Below are 22307 nucleotides of genomic sequence, written 5' to 3'. Positions count from 1 at the left end.
GTAAGTTTAAGGTGGGCAATGTAATGAGTTGATGATATAAGTCTATATTCAAATATGGACATACATTTTATGCGTATCTATACATATAAAAGCCTAAGCGACTGAACGACCAAACGACCGGTCACTTTGACACACACTGACCACCAGGGGACAGACGCTCAACACACAAGATTGGGCTCCCTCCTGTCTGGATCAGGCCTGCGGGGATCGGGCCGAAATCGGCTATCCGACATCCCCCAGGGGGTCCCAGATTGCGAGAGGGTGCAGGCCAGGCCGAGGGACCCCACTGGTGTACGAATCCATGTACTGGGCCTCTAGGATGTATATACTGCAAGATGATTACCACAATGATTTCAGTTAGCTCATCCATTACCTCCCATGAGGCAGCTTGAAAACATGTATTTTATTTAAAGGAGTGAAGTCCTGTTCCTGAAGTCATACTTATTCCCTGGAGAGCAGCAGATGGTTTTACTTCCACGTGTCTTAATTTTAAAACTGCTCTTCCAATTTGGCTCAGTGGATGGAGCACCGGCGGGCGGACTGAAGGGTCCCAGGCTCGATTCTGGTGAAGGGCACATACCTCAGTTGCAGGCTTGGTTCTTGCCCTTGGGTTGGGGCACATGCGGGAGGCAACCAACGTGTCTCTCTCACTTCGATGTTTCTCTCTCTGTCTCGGCCCCTCCTTCCCTTCCACTCTCTCTAAAAATCAATGGAAAAATACCCTCGGGTGAGGATTAACAAAAAACAAAGAAACAAACAAAGTGGAGTCCCCGACTTGCTCTCCATACACTGAAATCCAGCTTGAGCTCCCTCGGCCTGTGCTTGTACCATGATGTTCCGCTATCAGACGTCACTCAGAGGAACGCTGGCTCACATCCCTGCCCGCCGGCTCCTGCTCTGTGGCCAACGTTTCCATCCTTCTGAATGAGACAGTGTGATCGGAGCGTCTGGTGAGTGGTTAATTTACAGAACTTCTCCAGCTCTGTCTTGGGAAAAATCTGAAGTCTAAAAGCCTGGACCACTCTCGCAGTTCTTTGTAGAGGCAGCCAAACGGGGCCCGACCGAAATGCTGGATGGAAACCCGTGCGCAGACCCACCTGCGGGAGGCGTTTCGTGGTGCTCGCTCGGCCTGCTGGGGCGGCTCCTGCCCACTTCGTTGGCGGCGATGACCCTGAACTGGTACCTCACGTAGGGCGCCAGAGTCAGCAGCACCGTGGTCTCCTCCCCGGGGACGGCCGCCAGCGTCTCCCACCGGCCCGGCTCCGCCCTGCTGCCCTCAAACTCCACGACATACCCTGGGGAAACAGCAAAGGAGCGTGTGTGGGTTAGGGGGAGACTCGGACACAGCAGCAGAAGCAGCAAAGGTTTTACAGGAGAACCCGCCAGCCGTGTCAGGCATGGCTTTGTCGGGAGGGTAAGTAGCAGGGGTCCCAGGCCGCCCCTACCACTGATGTTGCTGTTATGGCTGTCCCCGGCATCCCACGTCAGCCGCACGCTCCTGTTCTGTCGTTCCGACAAGCGAAGGTTCTCGGGGGGATCCGGAACATCTGGTTGAAAACCAAAGGTAAAGGTGAGGAGAGAGCAGGTGGCCTGGCTTGCCGACCCCTCACCAGGCACCTGGCCAGCCTCCCTCCTCCCTGGGCCGCGTCCCCTCCGGGTCCCTGTCACCGGCAGTGTCCTCATGCTGCCCCCTGTGGGAAGATCCTCCCGAGATCCCCCAGGGCTGAGGCCTGTGCCTGATCCCCCCACCAGCACCCCCTACAGCATCACCTGCCCCCCACTGCGCCTGGCAAGGGTATGCGCAGAGGGAAAGGAATGAAGCATCAAGTCTTTAAGGCAGCGGTTCTCAACCTGTGGGTAGCGACCCCTTTGGGGGTCGAACGACCCTTTCACAGGGGTCACATATATAATTACATATTGTTTTTGTGATTAATCACTATGCTTTAATTATGTTCAATTTGTAACAATGAAATTGGGGGTCACCACAACATGAGGAACTGTATTAAAGGGTCGCGGCATTAGGAAGGTTGAGGACCACTGCTTTAAGGGAAGATGAGGAGAAAGTATTTGAAACCGGGCTACTACTTAATTGAAAAAACCTAACTAACAACATAAGTGCAGGGGCCCAGGTAATCATTGGCCGAATGTCATCGTAACGGAGGGGTTCCCACAGCGAGCCGCTCACCGAGCACGGTGACGCGAGTCTCGTTGGCAGTGCTGTCGAGAGCTGTGTGAGCCGAGCAGGTGTAGACACCTTGGTCCTCCAGGGTGAGGTTGGAGATGGTCAGGTGGGCTCCGTCAATCAGGATCCTGCAGGGGACAGGGAGCACAGGGTGAGGAAGAAAAGAGCAGGAATGACAAACACAATCCTTTCAAAAATATGTCTTCCTGCCCAGCCGGCGTGGCTTAGTGGTTGAGCGTCGACCCATGAACCAGGAGGTCACGGTCTGATTCCCTGTCAGGGCACCTGCCCGGGTTTCGGGCTCGATCCCCAGTAGGAGGCGTGCAGGAGGCAGCTGATCGACGATTCTCTCAGCATTGGTGTTTCTATCTCTCTCTCCCTCCCTTCCTCTCTCTCTAAAATCAATAAAAACGTATTTTTAAAAAATGTATTCCTCAATGAACACCATTCGAGAAAGAGTAAAGAAAACCAAAGCCAACTTCACGCAATGCAAACGTGGTTAGAGAGCCGCGCCGTCGGAAACTGGATTTAAAAAGCATCGCTCAGGCACACGCAGATCGCCAGCACAAAGGGAGAAGTTTTGTTTTGTTTTGTGTTTAGTGACCAAGCCCAGCCACACAGGATGGGTGGGTGTGGCCCTGTGCCGCTGGGTGCACCTGGGAATCCGTGTCTCACACCTGCCACGCGTCTGAGTAACTCTCACCGGGTGTATGTTAGGGAACTCCAGGCAGAATCAGCCGGCTGCTTCTGTCAAAGGAGCTGCTGTGGCTGCCCCGGACCACGCGCCCCAGATCCCCATGGACTCAGGTAATCTCTGTTTCTGGCCCATTTCAGTTTCCATTTCCCCACCCTCCACCCCTGAGCAGGCTGCACCCTGGAGTCTGACAGCAGCTAAACTGTGGGATTCATCCGACCAGCAGGGGGCAGACCAGCCCTTCTTTTCCTACATCCTCTGCCCAGAGCTTTGATCATTCCTCCCACTTTTGCCACTTTGTAATCAGATCACTATACGAAAAACGGTTAAGATGAATTACAACTTTTACCACATCTATGTACTGTTAACATGAGTATTCAAGTATTTTGTTAAAAAGTAAAGTCTCATTACATTTGAAATATGTTCACAGCAGTTTGCTCGTTAGTTGATATAAATGTCGTCCTGTGGGGAGAGAAACTGCTCTGAGGGGTTTTTATGTTCTTTGTTTTTCTTTAATATGTTTTTCTTATTTATTTATTTTTTTAGAGAGACAGAGGAAGGGAGATGGAGAGGGAGAGAAACATCAATGAGAGAGAAACATTGATGAGAGAGAAACATCCATCGACTGCCTTCTGCACGCCCCGGGCATGTGCCCTGACCGGGAAATTGAACCGTGACCTCCTGGTTCATAGGTCGACGCTCAACCACCGAGCCATGCCAGTTGGACTCGTCTGCATTTTTTCCTCCCTCTGTACACAGGATGGAGGCACACACGTGCACTCCCCAAGCCTCCCCGGCAGGATTGGAATAAACCCTCAAAAATGATTCAAGCCTGTCTCTGCTGAATTGGCTCAAGCAGTGACAGGCAGCTGGACCCACTGGCTGTCCGGTTACCGATCCAGTGTTGACCTTTCACACCTGCTCCTGCCGCCCGCACTCGCCCACCTGCCGTCCTCGGTGCCATTGGTCTCGAAGGCGGCGCCCCCTTTGCTCCAGGTCAACCTCAGACTCGGCTTCAGGTGCGGGTCACACTCGCTCTCGCAGTGCAGCTCCAGTGTGTGTGACCGGGGGACGCGGGGGTCCCTGGGGGAGACCTGGAGCTTCGTGGCATCTGTGGCACCGAACAAACACGGGGGTTAGGACTGCAGGGCACACCCGTTCCCCGGGCCCGCAGCTCCACCAGCCACAGCTGCCGGCGGGATGGTGGGTCCCCCTGCAGAGCCTGTCGCTGATACCCCAGCATCACCGCGCAGTGCTGACTGCTTCCACCCGGCCTGGGCAACGGCGTGGTTCGCGTGGGAAGGGTGATCAATAGCTTAGCGATTTCCCTGTGTCCTGGGCTCAGAGAGTAAGGAGAACGAGCAAACAAAGGCCTCCATGTTTTGTTTTGTTTTGTTTTTAAAAAAGACTCAATTTCTTGCCCTGGCCGGTGTTGCTTACATCCCATTTCACTTGGGAAAATGGCGACCTATGGGACCCGTGTTAAGAGCTCACGCCAGGCGGAAACAGAACAGACTCACTGCGGATGTCCAGACTGGCCGTGACTGCGGTCTTCCCCTGCGCGTTCTCCACCCAGCAGGAGTAGGCGCCCGCATCCTCCACGGTGGCCTTGCGGATCTGCAGAGTCCCGTTCGCGTGGACGTGGTACCGTGGGCCTTCGAGAGGCCTGGCTGCGTCCGCCTTCTGCCTGTGGACAGAGGGCGTGGGTCAGCGTGGCTGTGCGCCCCGGGCACTAGCAGAGGTCGTGCGAGCTTTCCCTTCCGCGGGAGCCTCGCTGGCCTCACGCAGTGTTCCCTGGGGCTCACATTTCCCCCCGTGGGTGACTGACAGTCGTGTCTGCCCCAACGACGGTGCCCAGGGGAGCTCGGGTCCGGGCCCCATGCTTCTGCTGTATTTTTTAAAATATGTTTTCACTGATTTCTAGAGAGAGAGTGAGGGATAAGGAGAGAGAAACGTCAATGATGAGAGAGAATCATTGATCAGCTGCCTCTGCATGCCCCACACTGAGGATCCAGCCTGCAACCTGGCATGTGCCCTGACCAGCAATCAAACCGAGACCTCCTGGTTCATAGGTCAATGGTCAACCACTGAAACACACCTGCAGGGGCCCCTGTATGCCTCTGCTGGTCATACCTCCCTGCAGCTGTCCTTGGTGCTGAATAAATGTTCTCTGATGGTGAACCCACAGGGCTGGTCCATGCTCCAGGGGAGGGTGGCAATTAGGGCACTTCCCTGTCTCCCCTGGAGCCTGGATGGGAGGCTGGGAATGGAGGGACCCTGACCTCCACAACCCCTGCTGTTCTGGGGGCCACTGGTCAGTGGAGACATCACAGGCCCGGGGTCCTTCCTGTCCTGTAGGCCTGGGTTCTGTCTGCCCTGCAAACCCGAGTCATTTCCCTCATTCACCATCGTCCATGCACACCCTGCCCCAGCCCGCACACTTCCCTGCCGCAGGTTGTGGGCTGAAATTTCCCAGGACACACCGCTGCCCCCACCGGACTGCAAGGGCCGGGGCCTGGGTCAGGCCAGGGAAGCAGGGCTTCCCAGGCAAAACGGAAGAGGTGCCCCAAATCTCAGTGTTCAAGATCAGTCATGTGTTAACGGAGTAGTTTTAAAGGTCAAAAACAACACACTAAACATCCACAATGAACAACATCCCCGAATTTTAGGTAAAGACAGGCTCTGACCCAGACCGGCTGCCCCTGCTCCGCCCACTGGTCTCAGCCCCCAGCACACCGGGAGTGACGTGGGAACCCCTGAAACACCGCGTGTGGCCAGTGAGGCAACACGCATGTCGGTCCATGTAACAACATGGCTGGACTCATGACACTGGCAACAGAGTGACGTTAAGTGCACACCCACGTTGGAGAGGTTGTCAGCAGGGTTAGAATGAAGGCAGGCTCGATCACTATCTAGAAATGACCTCACTCAGCAGTAATTCAGGACACAGACCTTAGAGGCACCCGGCGTGGGACACACTCTAAATTCATTTTCATAATCACCCCGATTCTTTGCTTTCCCCCAATCTCCCCGAGTGAGCAAACCCACCAGGCTGGTCCATGCTCCCGGGGAGGGTGCGATTAGGGCACTTCCCCATCTCCCCTGAGGCCTGGGTACAGGTGGCAACGCGGAAACAGGGCGCCTGTCATGTGACAGAGGAGGAAACGAAGACGGACCCACGGCTGACCTTCTCTCAGGGACGCGGGACGCGGTCACCTACCAGGACACCATGGCCTGAGGCGAGGCGAAGAACTCGCAGCGTAGGAAGGCGCTGGACCCCGCCACGGAGGCGTAGCTCTCCTCATCCTCAGTTTCTATCAGCGGACGGACATCTATTCGAAAACCATGTCAACAGTTTGAAACGTGCATGTAAGAAATGACATGTGCAGACCTGGCTAGTGCAAACTGTGCTGCTAGGAGCATAGGGGCGCACACGTGCTTTTGAATCACTGTTTCAGGTTTCTTAGGATATATTCCCAACAGTGGGATCGCTGGGTCAAATGGCCGTTGATTTTTAATGCGTTGAGGAAACTCCACACTGTTTTCCACAGCGGCTGCACCAGCCTGCATTCCCACCAGCTGCGTGCTAGGGTTCCCCTTTCTCCACAGCCTCGCCAGCACCGGCTCTTTGTCGATTTATTGATAGTAGCCACTCTGGCAGGTGTGAGGTGGTACCTCATTGTCGTTCAAATTTGGGGGGACATAGGAGACACCTGTAATACTCTCAACAATAATGGTAAGTTTTAAAAATAAAGAAACAACATGTGCAAACTAATTGCTCTTTATGCAGCCAGAGAATATTATGAGAATGGAACAGAGCAGAATATTACAGTCCCTGTTCTTGAGTTAGAAGCTACCCCAAATCAACACACTTGTGCAAGTGTAACTTTAGTAGAAAGTCTGACGCCCACATGTCAGACAGAAGGGCTCTGCCTGCCCATGTTTTATGCGTGAAAGATTCAACGAGCTGGTGTGTGTGGCCCTGACCGCCGTGCCCTGGACCACGGCCGGGGGAAGGGCCTTCTTGTGGGCGGGGGGCACTCACCGACCACGTCAACGTTGGCGTTGGCCAGGATGGTGCCGTGCGCGTTGGAGGCCTCGCACTGGTACACGGCCGTGTGGTTGGGCTGCAGGTCCGTGAAGCTGACCTCCCCGGGGGAGACAACGTCACCGGCAAATGGATTTTCTGCAGGAGATTAGAGTGTCAGTGTGAGAAACACGGGACCTAAAACATTCATGCACCGTCCATCACGCGTGTCACACAGCATTTATATTTTAAGAGCCGTTGAGGGTGAGTGATTGTCCACTGCATCTGATTCTTTAGACTTCCCCAACGTCAGCCGTGAGTTTCATTCGCAGACCCCTCCGCCGTTTGGTATTCATTGCCAAAACGGCGACTGCCTCAGGCTCCTCGCCTCTCCACAGCCACACCCGAGGGTGACATGCCCGGTTTCCCTCTAGCAGGCCCGTCCGGCTATGACCTGGATGCCACTTCTCTTATAAATTCAGGTCCTGATCCTGCCCAACGTAATGCCCACATTCACCCACATGGCGCCAACCCTCCAACACTGGCCCTGTCCCCACACCTTCCCTCTGTCTCCCTTCCTGCCCTCTTTGCTTTTCTTTAAAATATGATTTTTATTGATTCCAGAGAGGAAGGAAGAGGGAGAGAGAGAGAAACATCAATGGTGAAAGAGAATCATTGATGGGCTGCCTCCTGCAGGCCTCCTACTGGGGATCGAGCCCACACCCAGGCATGTACCCTGACCGGGAATCAAAAAGCAACCTCCTGGTTCATAGGTCAATGCTCAACCACTGAGCCACGCTGGTGGGCGTGGCCCTCTGTGCATGGCCTTCCATGGCTTTTCATGGCCTTCCGCCCCCGTCACAGCTGGTTGGCACTTACCCTCTATGGGGATGCCGTTGACTCGCCACCGGATGACGGGCTCAGGCTCGCCCTCCGCCTCACACAGCAGGATGCCACTGCTCCCCGTGCTATACACGCCACTCTGGGGTTTCTTCGTCCAGCGAGGGGGCTCTGGGAACAAAGTCACGGGCTCCTCAGAGATTTATCCACATCAGCGGGTCCACCAACATCAAAGCCCTCACTTCCATGCACACCAGCAGGTGGCAGACACAGCAGGGGTTCAGGGATGTTTGCTGAGTGTTCTGTAAGGTCAGGGTGCGTGTGTGCGCCTGTGTGCACATGTGCTTGTGTATTCACATGTGGGCGCGCTTGTGTGTGTGTGCATGTGTGCATGTGTATGCATATGTGCTTGTGTACAGGTGGGTGCACATGCGTGTATGTGCATGTGTGCATGAATGTGTGGGTGCGCATGCGTGTGTTCTCATTTGGACTGTCAGCATGGATGAGAAATTCAACCTACTAAAACCAGGTATCTAATTGCTACTTTGGCATTTTGCTGCACGCATCCATCTCAACAGCAGAGCGTGGAGGAGAGGCGGATGGCGCTCTGTGGTGCTGGCTGCAGCTTAGCTTCCAGGAGCGGCAGGGAGCTGAACTTGGCCGACAGTAAGAAACAGAACGTTCCGCCCTTCGTTTCAGTGTCTGAACGAATGGCTTTGCAGCACTTCATAGCCATACCTGTCCCTGCCCGCTCATCTAGGAAAGCACTGGGCAGCATTCCTTCCTAGAGAGCCTTCTGTAAGAGGGAGGGGAGGCTATCAGCAGCGTTTAGCTTTTGCCCTTGAAACGATGAGGAAAAGAAACTCTTCGGTTATCTGCGTCCCCCTGTGCCGAAGGCTCCGGGCGGTAATCCTAAGGGGAGGCTCAGGGCGGAAGCAGGCGTGTTTCTTTAGTGCGAACACGACTGTGGTGCTTGTCACCGTAAGCGCATCACCGTGTGAGGAGCAAATCAAAGATTTCGATGGAAGTGTGGATGGTTCGGGTAATCTGGTTTCGGGGAAAACTGCACCATCCCTGCCGGCGGTCATTCCCTTTGAGTGTCGCTGGGTTATCTCCCGCAAACGACTCAATTTCCATTTCAGTCAAAAACGGAAAGTCTTCAAAGTGCATGGCTACGTGCAATGAAAAACGCGTAACCATCGTTTTAAAGCAAAGGAGGGAAAAGGTGATTAGATGGAAAGAAAATGCCAATAGATTTGTGAGGAAAACCAAAAACATACAAGTTAACCCTGGCAAGTTCAAGGAAGAGAAGGGCTTCGGTGTCTGTCGCACCGGGGGTGGACGTAACTCTTACCCCCAAGTTAAACATCCGTGTTCATGATCTACAACCTGTAAAATGCAATCGTCACATTACACACTGCACATCCCTCACTGAGGAGCATGGGCTTGTTCCTGTGTGTGTGTGTGTGTGTGTGTGCGTGCATGCTTTATAGTAACTTTATTGTCTTCTCATAAACCACATTAAAATGAGCTACTTGAGTTAAAGCTCCATGAACGTGAGAATCACCACGTTTCCCACAGAAAGCTCTCAGGGCCGTCACCGCGAGGGAGACTCGGGGGTGACGTACAGCGTGGTGACCGTGATGATCAGCACGGGGCGATGAGTTTGAAAGCTGCTGCGAGAGAAGATGCCGAAGGTTCTCATCACAAGAAAGATCCTGTAACTGTGGACGGATCTGGAGGTCACTGGGGTGACCGGGGTGATTAGAGCACAATGTCCACAAACATCAGTCACGGCGTCGTACACTTGCAATGGATTCATGTCAATCATCTCTCAAAACATGTCAATCATATCTCCATAAAAATAGCAACATTAAGGAGGTTTGGTCACAATGACATTTCCCTACATCTACACACGTAATCAAGTCAGGATTTCTATTTCTCTTCTCATTGATTCTTTGGTGTCTGCCTGAATGTCGGTCCCTGTTGGAGCTGAGGGGGCTGAGGTGGCACAGTGCCCAACCCTCTCACCTGGGGACGGAGGCTGAGCTTTGAGAAGTCCCCTCCCTGAGCGCGTCCCCAGGAAACAAGCCCCACTTCCTGCCCTGCCCGTCCTGGGACCTGCGAACCCACCACCGTGTGAGCGGCATCCAGGCCAAAGCAAACGCTGTGGGTTTTCTAATTTGTTCTGACTCTACCCTTTGGACCGTGGAGGAGCCGCGCCCATCACTGCACCCACGTCCCCTCCTCTTCCAAACCCGAGGTCCCGTCTGTCAGCTGCCTCGGAGGTTCTGCATAGTCACTGGGAATCATGGCTAACCTTGACCCGAGCCTTTCCTCGCAGCTCTCTGCACGAAACTGCTTGGACCTTCTTTTTACGCTTCTCACCCCCGTCTCTCCTGGAGATGTGAGCTGGGCCTGAGGCAGGCAGGCAGGCCTGGCCATGCTGTGAGAGAGACCTCGTCGGTCCGGCTCAGAATCCTCTCGGGCCACACTGTCCTGCCCGCCGCCCAGACCGAAACCCGCCCACTGGGGTCCTGGGGGAGCCCTGAGACCGTGTCCCTAATAGCCCAGGTTACTCTTCCTGTGTCTCCCCGGCTGGGCACAGTGGGGAAAAAAACACAGGGCAAGCAAATCTGAGTTGAACTGAAATGATGGACCCCAAAGATTCCCGTGAAAAAGGCATAATATGGGGGCAGTCCTGGGGGGGTGAGGTTCACTACTTCCTGTTGCCCAGGATCTCCCTTTTAGGTGTGGTTCGCTAAGGAACCTGCGGTGAGTCTGAGGGCGTCAGCGACAGGGCAGGTGGAGGTGAGGCCGGGGGCCCGCAGGGATGTTTTCCAAAATCAGACCCTGCAACTCTATTCTCGAAAGGCAAGATCTGGTTGAAAAGAGTTTTTTAAAAAGGCTCAAGCGAGAGAAACGTTAAGATGGAAAATTCATGGAGAAATCCATCATTGAATCCCATTCTTTCATGCTAAGATGTAAAATGGTAACTGATGGACACGACGCATGTCGAAATGTTACTCGCATTGTCATAATCGTAAATTTAAAAATACGATGACAAATGGACCTGATGCCGCTGGGAACTGAGGTGCAGATGTTGAGCACTGAGGCTCTAATAATGGACTAGAACGACGGTCGTGGACAGAATAGGCTGCAGAACTGCCTTCTCGGGAGCACGTGCTCCCTCCGCTGCGACTTCCCTTCCCGGCCACTCGTCCGTGTGGCTCAAATAAACTCAGAAAAATTCCCTACAGGTTTGGGCGCTCCTTACGTTGACATAATGAACAGGATATCTATATAATAGAGACTATAACAATATGTATGTATATGTTCATACGTCTACATGTGTTCCCTTGCGTACGTGATCCGCCTCCTTTACTACATGCACAATGTTTTCACGGTGGAACCTGGAAGGAATCATTTTGCCGAGTCAGCTTCCCGGCTGCTTTCGCTTCTGCTGATCGCAGGGCGTGGAAGTGCAGCTTGCCCCCTCTTCAGACTGCGGTGGTTCCGTCACAGAGTGTGCTGTGTCCGGGAGTGAACGACTCTCACAGGGGGGTGGGGGAACCGCACACAAGGCCTGCTTTCACTGAGGCACAAGGGGGCTTTCAGATGGACTCGAATTTCAAAGTTCACGGCCGCCCTCCCCTCCCCATGTGGCCCATGTGGTTAATTTGAGTTTCTACGCCAAAGACAAAAGCAGGGAGAGCAGGAGGCAGGCGAAGGCAGAGGAAAGTTGAATGAAAGCGAAGCGCGCTGGCCCGCCCCTGAGCCCAGGGAGGGTTGTATTTATGCGGCTTCCACACTGAAACAGGGGAAGGGCTCCTGGAGGCCCTGCCTTCTCCCTGGTCCGTGAATTCGTGAAGGGCAACCGCAGAAACACAGCGGAGGCAATGTGTGGTGTCTCATTAAGGGGAGAGGATTAAGTGTCCCCAATAAAAACATGATTTGCATCTCAATAGGGCTCCTGGCTGGTTTATGAATGGTGGGACAGTCTGTGCAGGAAACCTGTATTCCTTTGCAGTCCTCCAGGCCACAGGGCGAAGGGGATAATTTATTCTACATCCTTGACTTCCCTTTCTATTTTTTTTTTTGCATCCCTTGCAATTCTTTTGAAAGCTTGCCTTCCAGTCGGGAAACCACAGCCAGATTGCTAAGATGTGCAGCTCCCGCAGCCAAGCCTGCCATCTGGAGGGGTTTGCAGGAGTCAGCAGCTCCAGGTCCAGCAGCAGCTATGGGCCAGGCAGGGTCCCTGTGCTGGTGCAGGGGCCGAGGCGGGGGTCCCGGAAAATAGCCCTGCTGCCCGGCACAGCCAAGCCATATAGAAACACCCAGGAGGACTACGATCACAGGTAACAGACACCTCTCAAACGCCTCCTCTCTGGATGATCCAAGTCCCAGGCTGCAGCCTGTGTCCTGGTGTGTGCACAGCAATGGCTTCTCCTGTCTGGTTCTGTGGGAACAAGAACGTCATGTTCCCAGCCCTGAGTCCAGGTCCTCCTCACCCAGCCAGTCACCTGTGGGAGAGGCCTGGGGAACACGGGTTCCCCCCAAACAGCAGCCTGGCTAAGCCGTGGGGCGAACACCTGTGTGTGGGGCAAACTTGTGTCTCCTTCTTCCTTTTCAGCAGTAACTGGAACGGGGGTTGGGGGGCGGGGGCCTGGACCTAGGGGCTCCTTGAGCAAACTGAAGCTTGAAAGGTAAACTTATTGGAACATAAATGGAAGCCCTAGAAAGCCAATCCATGAATGCAGCCCTGAAGGGGACAGTTCCCCTCATCATGAGGCCCACACAGTGCGACACAGTGAAAAGCCGGGAATCATCCCACGGGCTCAGTCAGCACAGTCCACCACCCACATACAGGGGACCTCAGTGTCCGCCCAGGGAGAAAGCCTGCGCCAATCAATTCCCAGGTGATGAGGGAGCCTCCCCTCCCCCAGCAGGCAGGGCCCCAGTGTCTACATTTGGGGCACCCCTTTTAAATGATGGCCTCACTGCCCAATGACTTCTATCCCACCACACACAACAGCCACCCCGCTGCTGACCAAAAGGCTTGGGTTTCCAGAGAGAGAACCTAACTATAACCAAGGTGTGTTTGCACCTTTGGGTAGAGAATCCATCTTTCTGCCTCGGAGTCTGTTATTCTTTCCCCATCACTAACATAGAGAATATCCTCTGGACACGGACAGAAAAAACGTGCCTGGGAAAGAGCTGGGACAACAGTGTGTCTGCCTCGCTCATCTCAAGGGGGGGAAAGCAGGTTCAGAAAGTGGAGGGAACTCGTGGCGGACACGGCGAGTTAATGACGGGGCGGGAAACGCGGCCGAGCTCTCCTGGAGTCGTCCTGACCTTCTCCCATCACAGAGCTCACTGCTCTGAGACCCGACCTTGGGCAGCGTCACGCGTATATTAATATAAACGTTTTTCCTGGAAGTTCGAGGCCAGGAGGCCGGATTGAAGGACTAAGTGAGGGCGGCCCGGAGGCCTCTGACTGACCGTCCCCTCCCTGTGGTTTGTGTGGTGACAGACCAGTGAGTGATGTGGCACCCAGAGCCCGCTCCGCAGCCCACCGGGGGTCAGTTACTGCCGTGACACACCTGCTGCACAGGGGTAGGTGCGCCACATTCCCGCTACACAGAAGAGAAGTGAATCGCGTGGGGCGGCGAACGTACCTTCTACCGTGACGTGGAAGTCGTGCGTGGCCACGCCCAGGAAGTTGGTGGCCGTGCAGCGGTAATTCCCTTTGTCATCGTAGGAGACGTTCTCTATCTTCAACATCTTGCCGTAATTCTCTTTCGTTTCTCTTCCTTTTGGTAAATCACCACCCACTTTTTCCCAACCGACCTGTGGTGTTGGCCTGAAAAACAATCAGGAGGTGATGCAGGTCTCTAAATGGGCCAAATGAGAGGGAAAGAACCCCACGGGACACACCCCTCATCGCGCGGCTTTCCTGCGTGTCCTCAGAGTCCCGCCGAGGGATGTCCGTCCGCATTCCCGCGGCCCCGCCCCGCCCACGCCACCAGGGTGGACGCGGGGGCTGGCTCAGGCCGCCGCCCTCAGCGCCTCCTCCCACAGCCTCCTCCTCACACCCTCCCTCCTGTGAACGGGGCCCACTGCAGGGACGGGCTGGGCCGTGGGGGTGGCTAGTGAAGGATGGACAACTGGACGCCTAGACCTAGGGCAAGAGCGGTGTCGGGTGTGAAATCTCCTGTGGCGACTGGAAGTGGCCAGAAATACCAGCCCCGCCCCTGTATGAGTCTGAACACGAGATAAAGGAGGGCCCAGCGGCCGGCCGAGGGGCGCCCTGAGACACTGCAGACAATGTCTCAGGTGAGACAGCCGAGGGGCTGGCTGCAGGCCTGAGCGCCCGGCCGACACGGGCCAGGCTGAGAGCACGCGGCCCGCAGGGGCCGCACGAGTGCATTCGCCAGGGGCCTTGGAGCTCACGGCCTAACAGGTCTCCGAATGGCTGTGTCCCGCCCCATCTGTCAACATGGAGAGGCGCCAAGTCACAGGCTGCTGGGACCACAGCCCCCCCCAGCCCGGAGCCCTCACAAGCCCAGACTTCGGTAGTGCCAGCCCTCCCCTTCTGCCCGTCCTCGGAATTAGTCTCATCCTCCAAACCCCGCCCCTGGAAGGACAGAGGGAGAGGAGCGTGAGCGCCAGGCGACGATGGCGCAGCTCCTCTCTCAGGGGCGCAGCCTCACCTCCGCAGCCCGGCAGCTGTATTCTCGCCAAATTGTTTTTTGCTCTTTTCTATTTAATTGAAGGAAGATTTACTGACAGCGTTTGAGCGAGGAAGACTTGAAGGAAAATACAGGGTGTGCCCCCCAAAACGTATACACACGTAACAGCTGATAGCTCAATTGCTGTTTCTTCCTTTTCAGGTCTAACCCATTGGTGTATGTAACTCTTCAGAGTGTGTATACTTTTCAGGGGACACTGTGTATTGTGTAACCTCTTTATTATGTGAGAAGGTGACCGTGTCAGGCTGGGCGCCAGCGTCCCTGCAGAATTTCCCGTTTCATGATGACTACCCACACGTGGACACTTCTCCTACATGTCCTCTGGTTCAGAGACGCTCCATCCCTTGACTGCTCGGAGCAGCTCCTTGGGTTGAAAAGTGCAGAAATAAGCTAAACATCGAGGTGGCTTAGATTCTGGAGACAGACGGGAGAGGGGACTCCGGGTCTCGGGGCTCCTCCCCCTCCCCTGCCCTGGGGCGTGGAGAAATCCAGCCAACATGTGGTGTGCGAGACGCCGCGCCTGACACAGGAGACCCGGTGGGCATCCAGGGATGACTGGTCTGTGACTGCAGAGGGCGTGGCTTAAAACTGCCGAGGAAGGTCAATGAGCAGCTCCCTCAGATCCCACAGCGCGTCCCCTGCGTCTGAAGCAGGACCCGCCGGGCTCCAGGCACACCCAGGGCCGTGCGTGTCAGGGGAAGTCCGTGCACCGGGCCCCGGGTCCCAGGACGACAGGTTTCTGTCCTGCTGCAGATTCCTCCCTGGGCTGCATGTCTCGACAGCACAGGGCAGCATTTCCATGGTTTCGAAAGCGGCTGTGCGCCCCCCCCCGCCATCCACCCCAAGAGGAAGACTGTGGCCTTTGTGGGAAATAGGGAGGGAGGGTGGCTGAAAGGTCGTGGGCCCACAGGGCCAAGGGGCACGGTGACGAATCCTGAAAGAATGTGACTTCTCCCACCACAAGCTCATGGGCACCAAACCACAGGGCGGTGGTTCCCACATGGTTCCCACGTGGTTCCCACCGGCCTGACGCGCCCACCTTCTCACACAATAGGGACCAGCTTCCGGAACAGGCCCTGAAGTGTAATGTAAAACCACTCACTGGGAATGTACACTGAGCTACGGGCGACCACGACTTCTAAACTCCACGTCCTGCCCCACTGACCACTGCCCAGCGACGGGGGGTGGGGTGGGGGGCGCGCCCTCAGCTCGCAGACGAGGAAGGAACCGGGTGCTGGGGCTGCTTCCCACGGAGGCAGGCAGCACAGACAGACAAGAGGCCGGAGGAAGAACACCTGCCTGGCCATGTGTTAGAGAAGATGAGCCTTGTTCGCGAGGACTTAGGAAGGTTACTCAATAAACGCAGCGATTCCAAAATGTGGGTGGCGGTGGAACCGGACTGGCCTTTGGGCAATGCCACATACAGATCACGTACCATGGAAACGTGCACCAGAAACCTATATGATCCGATTAACCGAGATCATGCCCCAAAGCAAATTAAACAAAAGAGAGAAAAGGTATGACCACGTGAAGGACCCCTCGCTTTCCTGGGGGATTTGGAAACGTGTGTTTTTGTTGTTGTTTTTTTTTCCAGATAAAGTCCAGGGAATTCTAGGCTCACGTGAAACTATCTTAACTTATGTGGACGGGCCCCCTCGTGCCGCGGGAAGCAGGGGACAGGAGAGGCAGATGGGGTCCTGGGAACCTGACAGGGAACCTGAGGAGGAGCTGGAGGGACAGCGCCAGCCCGGGACCAAGCCCTGTCCCTGCCTCCACCGCAGCCGGCTCCAGCTGGGCCCTCAGGGTGGCACCCGCTGACTGAGCACCGGGGGCTTCTGTCACCATCACCCGTCCTCACTCCCACACTGACGGAGGAGTGAGCGGCTTATAGACCAGTCCCAGCGCCAGCCTGAAGTCTGGATGGTGGAGTGACAATTACTCCCTCCAGACATGTGCTCACTCGTTCTTTTTAAAAAAAGGCAACAGTCGAAAACGGGGCGTGCAGGCGCGCCTCAATGGGCATCACATTCCTTACACAGCGCGCGGACGGTCGGGGCTGACGGACGGTCGGATGGGGCAGGTACTCACAGGCCTTCGGCGAAGCACTCCAGCACCAGGGTGTCCCCCAGGAGGACAGTGACCGCGGACTCGGGGCCCCTCGCCGCCGGAGGCAGCAGCAGGCTGGGCTTTCTCTGCTTGATGGAATTCGCTGGAGGGAAAAGAACAGTGTCCCGTTTTTCTCTGGCTCAGAGAGCGACTGTCCTGTGGCTCTAAACCAGTGATGGCGAACCTCTTGAGCTCAGCGTGTCAGCATTTTGAAAAACCCTAACTTAACTCTGGTGCCGTGTCACATACAGAAATTGTTTGATCTTTGCAACCATAGTAAAACAAAGACTTATATTTTTGATATTTATTTTATATATTTAAATGCCATTTAACAAAGAAAAATCAACCAAGAAAATGAGTTTGCGTGTCACCTCTGACACGCGTGTCATAGGTTCGCCATCACTGCTCTAAACTGTTCTCAGAACAGACGTAACCCGATGCCTCTATGGGAGCGAGTGGTGGACACACACGGACACCCCTCCCGCATCTGGGTGTTGGCACCTAGATGCCCTCCGGCACGCCGCTGGGCACCCCCCGGGGAGCGAGGGGAGTGAGGCCGGAGGAGGAAGTCTGTCCCGGCCAGGCCTTCGGGCCCAGGATTCAAACACAGCGGAGAGGAGAGCTCATTTCCTGACGGAAGCCCTCCAGTTCTCGGACGTCTGATTCTACGGTCTACACTGGAGTCGTGCCCGCCCCATTCAATAACTCTGTGTGTCTCTGTGTCTGTGTCTCTCATTTAAACCAGGGGCGGGGAGCCAAGGGCCTTTGGAGATTTCTCACTTCATTCGCGGGCCACACAAAAGTATCAGCTTAAAAATTAGCCTGCTCTATTTGGTCTAACATTTAATTAGCTCACCCCTAATATATTTAAGGTTTTAATAGACACCTCTATGTTAAGGGATTTTCTTTAACATGAATATTAGTATTTTTATAAACTCACAAAGGTATCAGAGGAAAAACTCAGATTGTGAGATGGCAACAAGCTACATCGCTGAGAATCACTGCCAACACGCCATGCACGACCGACTTACCCCGGGAGCCGGTCTCTGTGGGTGAACCCGAGTCATTAGCATGCTTTACTGAAATGAGAAAATGGAAGAGAAAACTCACAAACACAATGGTGGGTGTGGATGCCAACAGAGAATGAGGAGTCACATTCCTTCCTGAGAAAAAGCACAGCTCGAGGCAGCACACGCTTCACTAGAGCACCGTCTTTAGGGAGACAGTGGGAGGGACATTCACGCGGAGCTTAACCTTGAACTGTCACAGGTGGATCCAGGCGGGAGGACACAAGTGGCAGCTCAGGGAGGAGAGCGGAGGCTGCCAGGACGCTCGAGCGGAGCCCTGGCAACATGCACCACACGTAACGACGGAGAAAGTCACCAACCAAACTAGACAACGGACGGCCATGCCCACCCGGCGCCAGCAGAGCCGATGGTCCTCCCTGGGACCTGTCGGGCCGTTCTCCCCTGATGCTTTCCCATTTGGGCACCCAGACCCGAGTAGGGGAGGGAAGCAATTCAAATAACCTTGTCAATTTCGGAAAGACAGAAAAAGTTATGTGAATAACATCGTAATAGTGCCCGGCCGGTGTGGCTCAGTGGTTGAGCTTCAAACCCTTGAACCAGGAGGTCGCAGGTTCGATTCCCAGTCAGGGCACCTCCCTGGGTTGCAGGCTCGATCCCCCATGGGGCACAGGAAGGAGGCAGGCAACGAATGATTCTTTGTTACCACTGATGTTTCTCTCTCTCTCTCCCTTCCTCTCTGAAATCAATTAAAAAAAATTTTTTTAGAAATTTGTAATATTGCTCCTCTTTTATCTTTGACTGCTGGGCTCTGCCATCTTCCCAGCCTGCTGACTTGTCCCGGGAAGCAGAGCCCGATGGTGCTGGGAAACCCTGGAATATCCTGTCTGCTGCGCCCACTGGCTTGGGTTTCTGGTGGCAGAGACAGAGCCGGGCAGCTGCAGGGGCAGGTGTCTCCTGTCGGGGGACCTCCCTGGAGTGGAACTGAACAACCTGGCTCTTGCTGGCATCGGCCGGAATGAAATGACAGACACGTTGGCGCTCAGCATGCGCGGCGGAGGGTAAGTTATCTGGACTTACAACTGTTGACTGTCAGCTTCATCGGCATCTTCTGCACAATGGTCCTCAGCCTGGGGAAGGCGGCGAAGCAGCAGTAGTCGTTCCGGCTGTCGTGTTCCTCCACGTTCGCAAAGTACAGGTCCCCCTCCTGGCTCATGTACACCCTCTCATCTTGCTGGATGTGCTCCAGTTCTGGAAAGGAATGCCTGTCGTTAAAGGGGCAACAGTCCTGCCCCGGCCTGTGTGGCTCAGTGGGTTGGAGTATCGTCCCCTGCACCAAAAGGTTGCAGGTTTGATTGCAGGTTCGATTGCAGGTCAGGACATATGCCCAGGTGGCAAGTTTGATCCCTGATCGGGGCACACGTGGGAGGCAACCAATTGATATTTCACTCTCACATGGATGTTTCCCTCTCTCTCTCTCCCCTTCCTTCTTCCTCTCCTTTCCTCTCTCTCTCTCAAATCAATAAAATCCTACCTCAGGTGAGGATTATAAATAATCTCATCTCTCTTTTCCTTTTTCAGCTTCTTGGTTTTTCCATTATTTCACTGCATGTGGCAGGTGAAACGTTACTAAAACAGAAATATAACACTGTCCAGTGAGGCTCAGTCGTTGAGCAGGGACCTAGGAACCAGGAGGTCACATTTCAATTCCAGGTCAGGGCACATGTCCTGGTTGCGGGCTCGATCCCCAGTAGGGAACATGCAGGAGGCAGCCGATCAATGATTCTCTCTCATCATTGATGTTTCTCTCTCTCTCCCGTCTTCTTTTCTTTTAAAAAAAGAAAGAAATACAATGCTCGCAGCAGATACTGGTTGTGCTGGGCCCTGACATGGGTGTTGTCCCAAAGGTGAGTGGGCGCTGTGAAAGGTGAGTGAGTGGGTGCTGTGAAAGGTGAGTGGGCGCTGTGAAAGGTGAGTGAGTGGGCGCTGTGAAAGGTGAGTGAGTGGGCGCTGTGAAAGGTGAGTGGGCGCTGTGAAAGGTGAGTGAGTGGGCGCTGTGAAAGGTGAGTGGGTGGGCGCTGTGAAAGGTGAGTGGGTGGGCGCTGTGAAAGGTGAGTGAGTGGGCGCTGTGAAAGGTGAGTGGGTGCTGTGAAAGGTGAGTGAGTGGGCGCTGTGAAAGGTGAGTGGGCGCTGTGAAAGGTGAGTGAGTGGGCGCTGTGAAAGGTGAGTGGGTGGGCGCTGTGAAAGGTGAGTGAGTGGGCGCTGTGAAAGGTGAGTGGGTGGGCGCTGTGAAAGGTGAGTGAGTGGGCGCTGTGAAAGGTGAGTGGGTGGGCGCTGTGAAAGGTGAGTGAGTGGGCACTGTGAAAGGTGAGTGGGCGCTGTGAAAGGTGAGTGAGTGGGCGCTGTGAAAGGTGAGTGGGCGCTGTGAAAGGTGAGTGGGTGGGCGCTGTGAAAGGTGAGTGGGCGCTGTGAAAGGTGAGTGGGTGCTGTGAAAGGTGAGCGAGTGGGCGCTGTGAAAGGTGAGTGGGTGGGCGCTGTCCAAGGTAGGCAGGTTGTTGGACACAGGGAGGACCACTCCCAGACGCTCCTCGTTCTATCACTGGCCTGCATGCTCTTCAGGTGTGCCAAGCTTGAGGGATCTGTTTGGTGTTGTCTGGTGTTTTCACGCACACCCTGAAGTGTGTATTTAAAACCTGGAGCAAACTCTAGGGGGCGGCTTCTAACTGCGTTTGGCTCCACAGTGATAACCTGCTACTAGTTCTTATCTTGGCTCCAGCGTGTCACCTGACATGCATGGGGGAAGCCGCCCCCACTCACCGATATTCATCCAGTAGATGTGCAGCGGGGGCAGCCCCGTGGGCGGGTTGCAGGGCAGGACCAGGGGGTCTCCCTCCTCCACTTCAAGGGGCTCGATCTTTTCTTTGGGGAATTTTGGAACATCTGGTACAAAAAAGTCATTTCAAGACACTGTTATAGTTAACTTTAAGCGGCACAAGTAATACTTTGATGCATTCTTCTTTCACAAAATTGGAGCATTTAAATCAACTCAGCACCCCCATTTTGGTTCTCCGATCTCCCCTGCAGAGAGAGATGCTGGTGGGAACCTGGGTGCGTCCTTACACAAGTTCCCAACTACCTGTGCAGTTGTAACTGCTGACCAGACGCTTTCGCTGGGACGTGGATCGGGCCACAGCACACCCCTGCGTGTGTCTGCAAGGAGCGGGAGCGCCCAGCCACGGGCTCTGTGCATGTTAAGCTCTGAGAGACGTGGCACCTTCTGCAAACACTGAGATTTCTCTCCCGCAGACACACGCTCCCTGGCTCTACGGCGACGCCTTTGCATGTGACTGGCGAGTATGCCGTTCAGAGCGTGACCACACCGGAGGAGGGATTCCCAGGCCATGTGGGGGAAATGGCACAGCCGCATGTGAGGGGGAACGTGACCACATCACGGGGCAGAGAGCTTCTCGTGGGCGCTGCTCCGAGTAACAGGAACTTCGAATGAGGGGCGTGACGTGGGGAAGGGGCCCCTGTGATGGGCCGGCATGTGCTTCCTCCTGGGGGGACCTCCCTGAGGGCGAGGCAGCTCCCACGGACCTGCAGCCACAGCCCTGCCGGACTCCACCCCAGCACCCACTCTGGGTGTTTCTGTGAAGGTATTTACACAACAGCCCTAAGGACACTCAGCTCGTGTTTGGCTGGACCTTCGCTGGCACCTTTGAACCCTGCGAGGGGGGCGGGGGGGGACCTGCGTTAGGGACTCACCCAGCTCTCGTGGAGCAGAAGGGCCTCGGGAAGGACTCCTAACCCTCGCAGAGTGGGACGTGCTAGGGTTTCCCTGCCCTGTGCTCCCTTCCTCAGGGGCGGGTCACGAAGACGGCGGTCACTCTCGGAAGCCGGGGACACGCTCGCTTACTGTCAATTCTTTCCCGCTGGAGGTGCTCCCTGCATTTCCCCCACGGCCCTCCCCTCCTGGCTGGGGGAATGTGCTGGCATTTCTCTGATCGCCGCAGCAGCTGCATGAACTGCTTCTGTCTCGCACCCAGGACCTTCCCCAGCTCAGCCTTGCAGGGGGCAGGGTGTTACTCCACGGCCTTGGCCACTTGGGAAGGCGGGCTTCCTCATGCGACGGGCCCGCGGGCTCCCTCCTGGTCACCTCCTTCCAGCACGTCTCCCTGCAGGCCTGGGCAGGCCCCTGGAATGGCAGCCACCGGGGATCCTGCTTCTGCTCTGGGAAGCGGGTAGCATCCCATCCCCATCAGTCAAAGGTCAGAGGCAGGAGCCAGCTGTCATCACCAGGCTCCGAGCTGCAGGGAGTAACGGCGCCACCTAGCTGTGGCCGGCGGCTCTGACTGAGCAGGTGTGTGACAGTCACTGCGGGAAGTCCACCGCTCCTGAGCCCAGCTGAGTGACTTCCAGACTCCAAATCCCCACCCTCGCTCAGTGTTCAGTGCCAAGCCCAGCTTCCGAGGCACTGAGGGCTGCCGGGGAGTTAGGGATCTGCTTATACTCAGGCACGAGGGGCAGCGGAGGGAGGGAAATCCGGTTCCAGAAATGCAAGGAGCATGCAGTCCCGACTGTAACAAGCAGACGCCACAGGCCCAACCTGAATGCTCACTTCCCAGGGGAACCCCCCTGTAAGACAGGAAGAATAAGATGCAGAAAGCCCTAATTAAAGAAT

General features: G+C 55.3%; 1 protein-coding gene across 9 annotated transcripts in view; it reads right to left on the bottom strand.

Moving 5' to 3' along the window:
• Positions 1-22307, bottom strand: part of CHL1 (cell adhesion molecule L1 like) — a 96379-nt gene that overhangs the window by 16099 nt on the left and 57973 nt on the right. For 7 of the 9 annotated variants that reach the window (XM_059664551.1, XM_059664552.1, XM_059664547.1 and 4 more), the window contains 14 exons: positions 20444-20566; positions 18707-18877; positions 17633-17680; positions 16584-16704; positions 13422-13606; positions 12113-12202; positions 7783-7914; positions 6922-7062; positions 6097-6208; positions 4397-4563; positions 3822-3987; positions 2186-2310; positions 1446-1547; positions 1098-1295 (listed from right to left, as the gene is read on the bottom strand). In XM_059664551.1, coding sequence (XP_059520534.1) covers positions 1098-1295; positions 1446-1547; positions 2186-2310; positions 3822-3987; positions 4397-4563; positions 6097-6208; positions 6922-7062; positions 7783-7914; positions 12113-12202; positions 13422-13606; positions 16584-16704; positions 17633-17680; positions 18707-18877; positions 20444-20566 — 1881 coding nt within the window. The remainder of the gene's footprint in view (positions 1-1097; positions 1296-1445; positions 1548-2185; positions 2311-3821; positions 3988-4396; positions 4564-6096; positions 6209-6921; positions 7063-7782; positions 7915-12112; positions 12203-13421; positions 13607-16583; positions 16705-17632; positions 17681-18706; positions 18878-20443; positions 20567-22307) is intronic. The other 2 variants (XM_059664548.1, XM_059664555.1) reach the window with 1 other exon arrangement.

The sequence above is a fragment of the Myotis daubentonii genome, chromosome 14 (genome assembly GCF_963259705.1).
Source record: "Myotis daubentonii chromosome 14, mMyoDau2.1, whole genome shotgun sequence".
In the NCBI taxonomy this organism is placed as follows: domain Eukaryota; kingdom Metazoa; phylum Chordata; class Mammalia; order Chiroptera; family Vespertilionidae; genus Myotis; species Myotis daubentonii.
The sequence above is the reverse complement of the archived record's forward strand: the minus strand, read 5'-3'. Positions and strand labels throughout refer to the sequence as shown.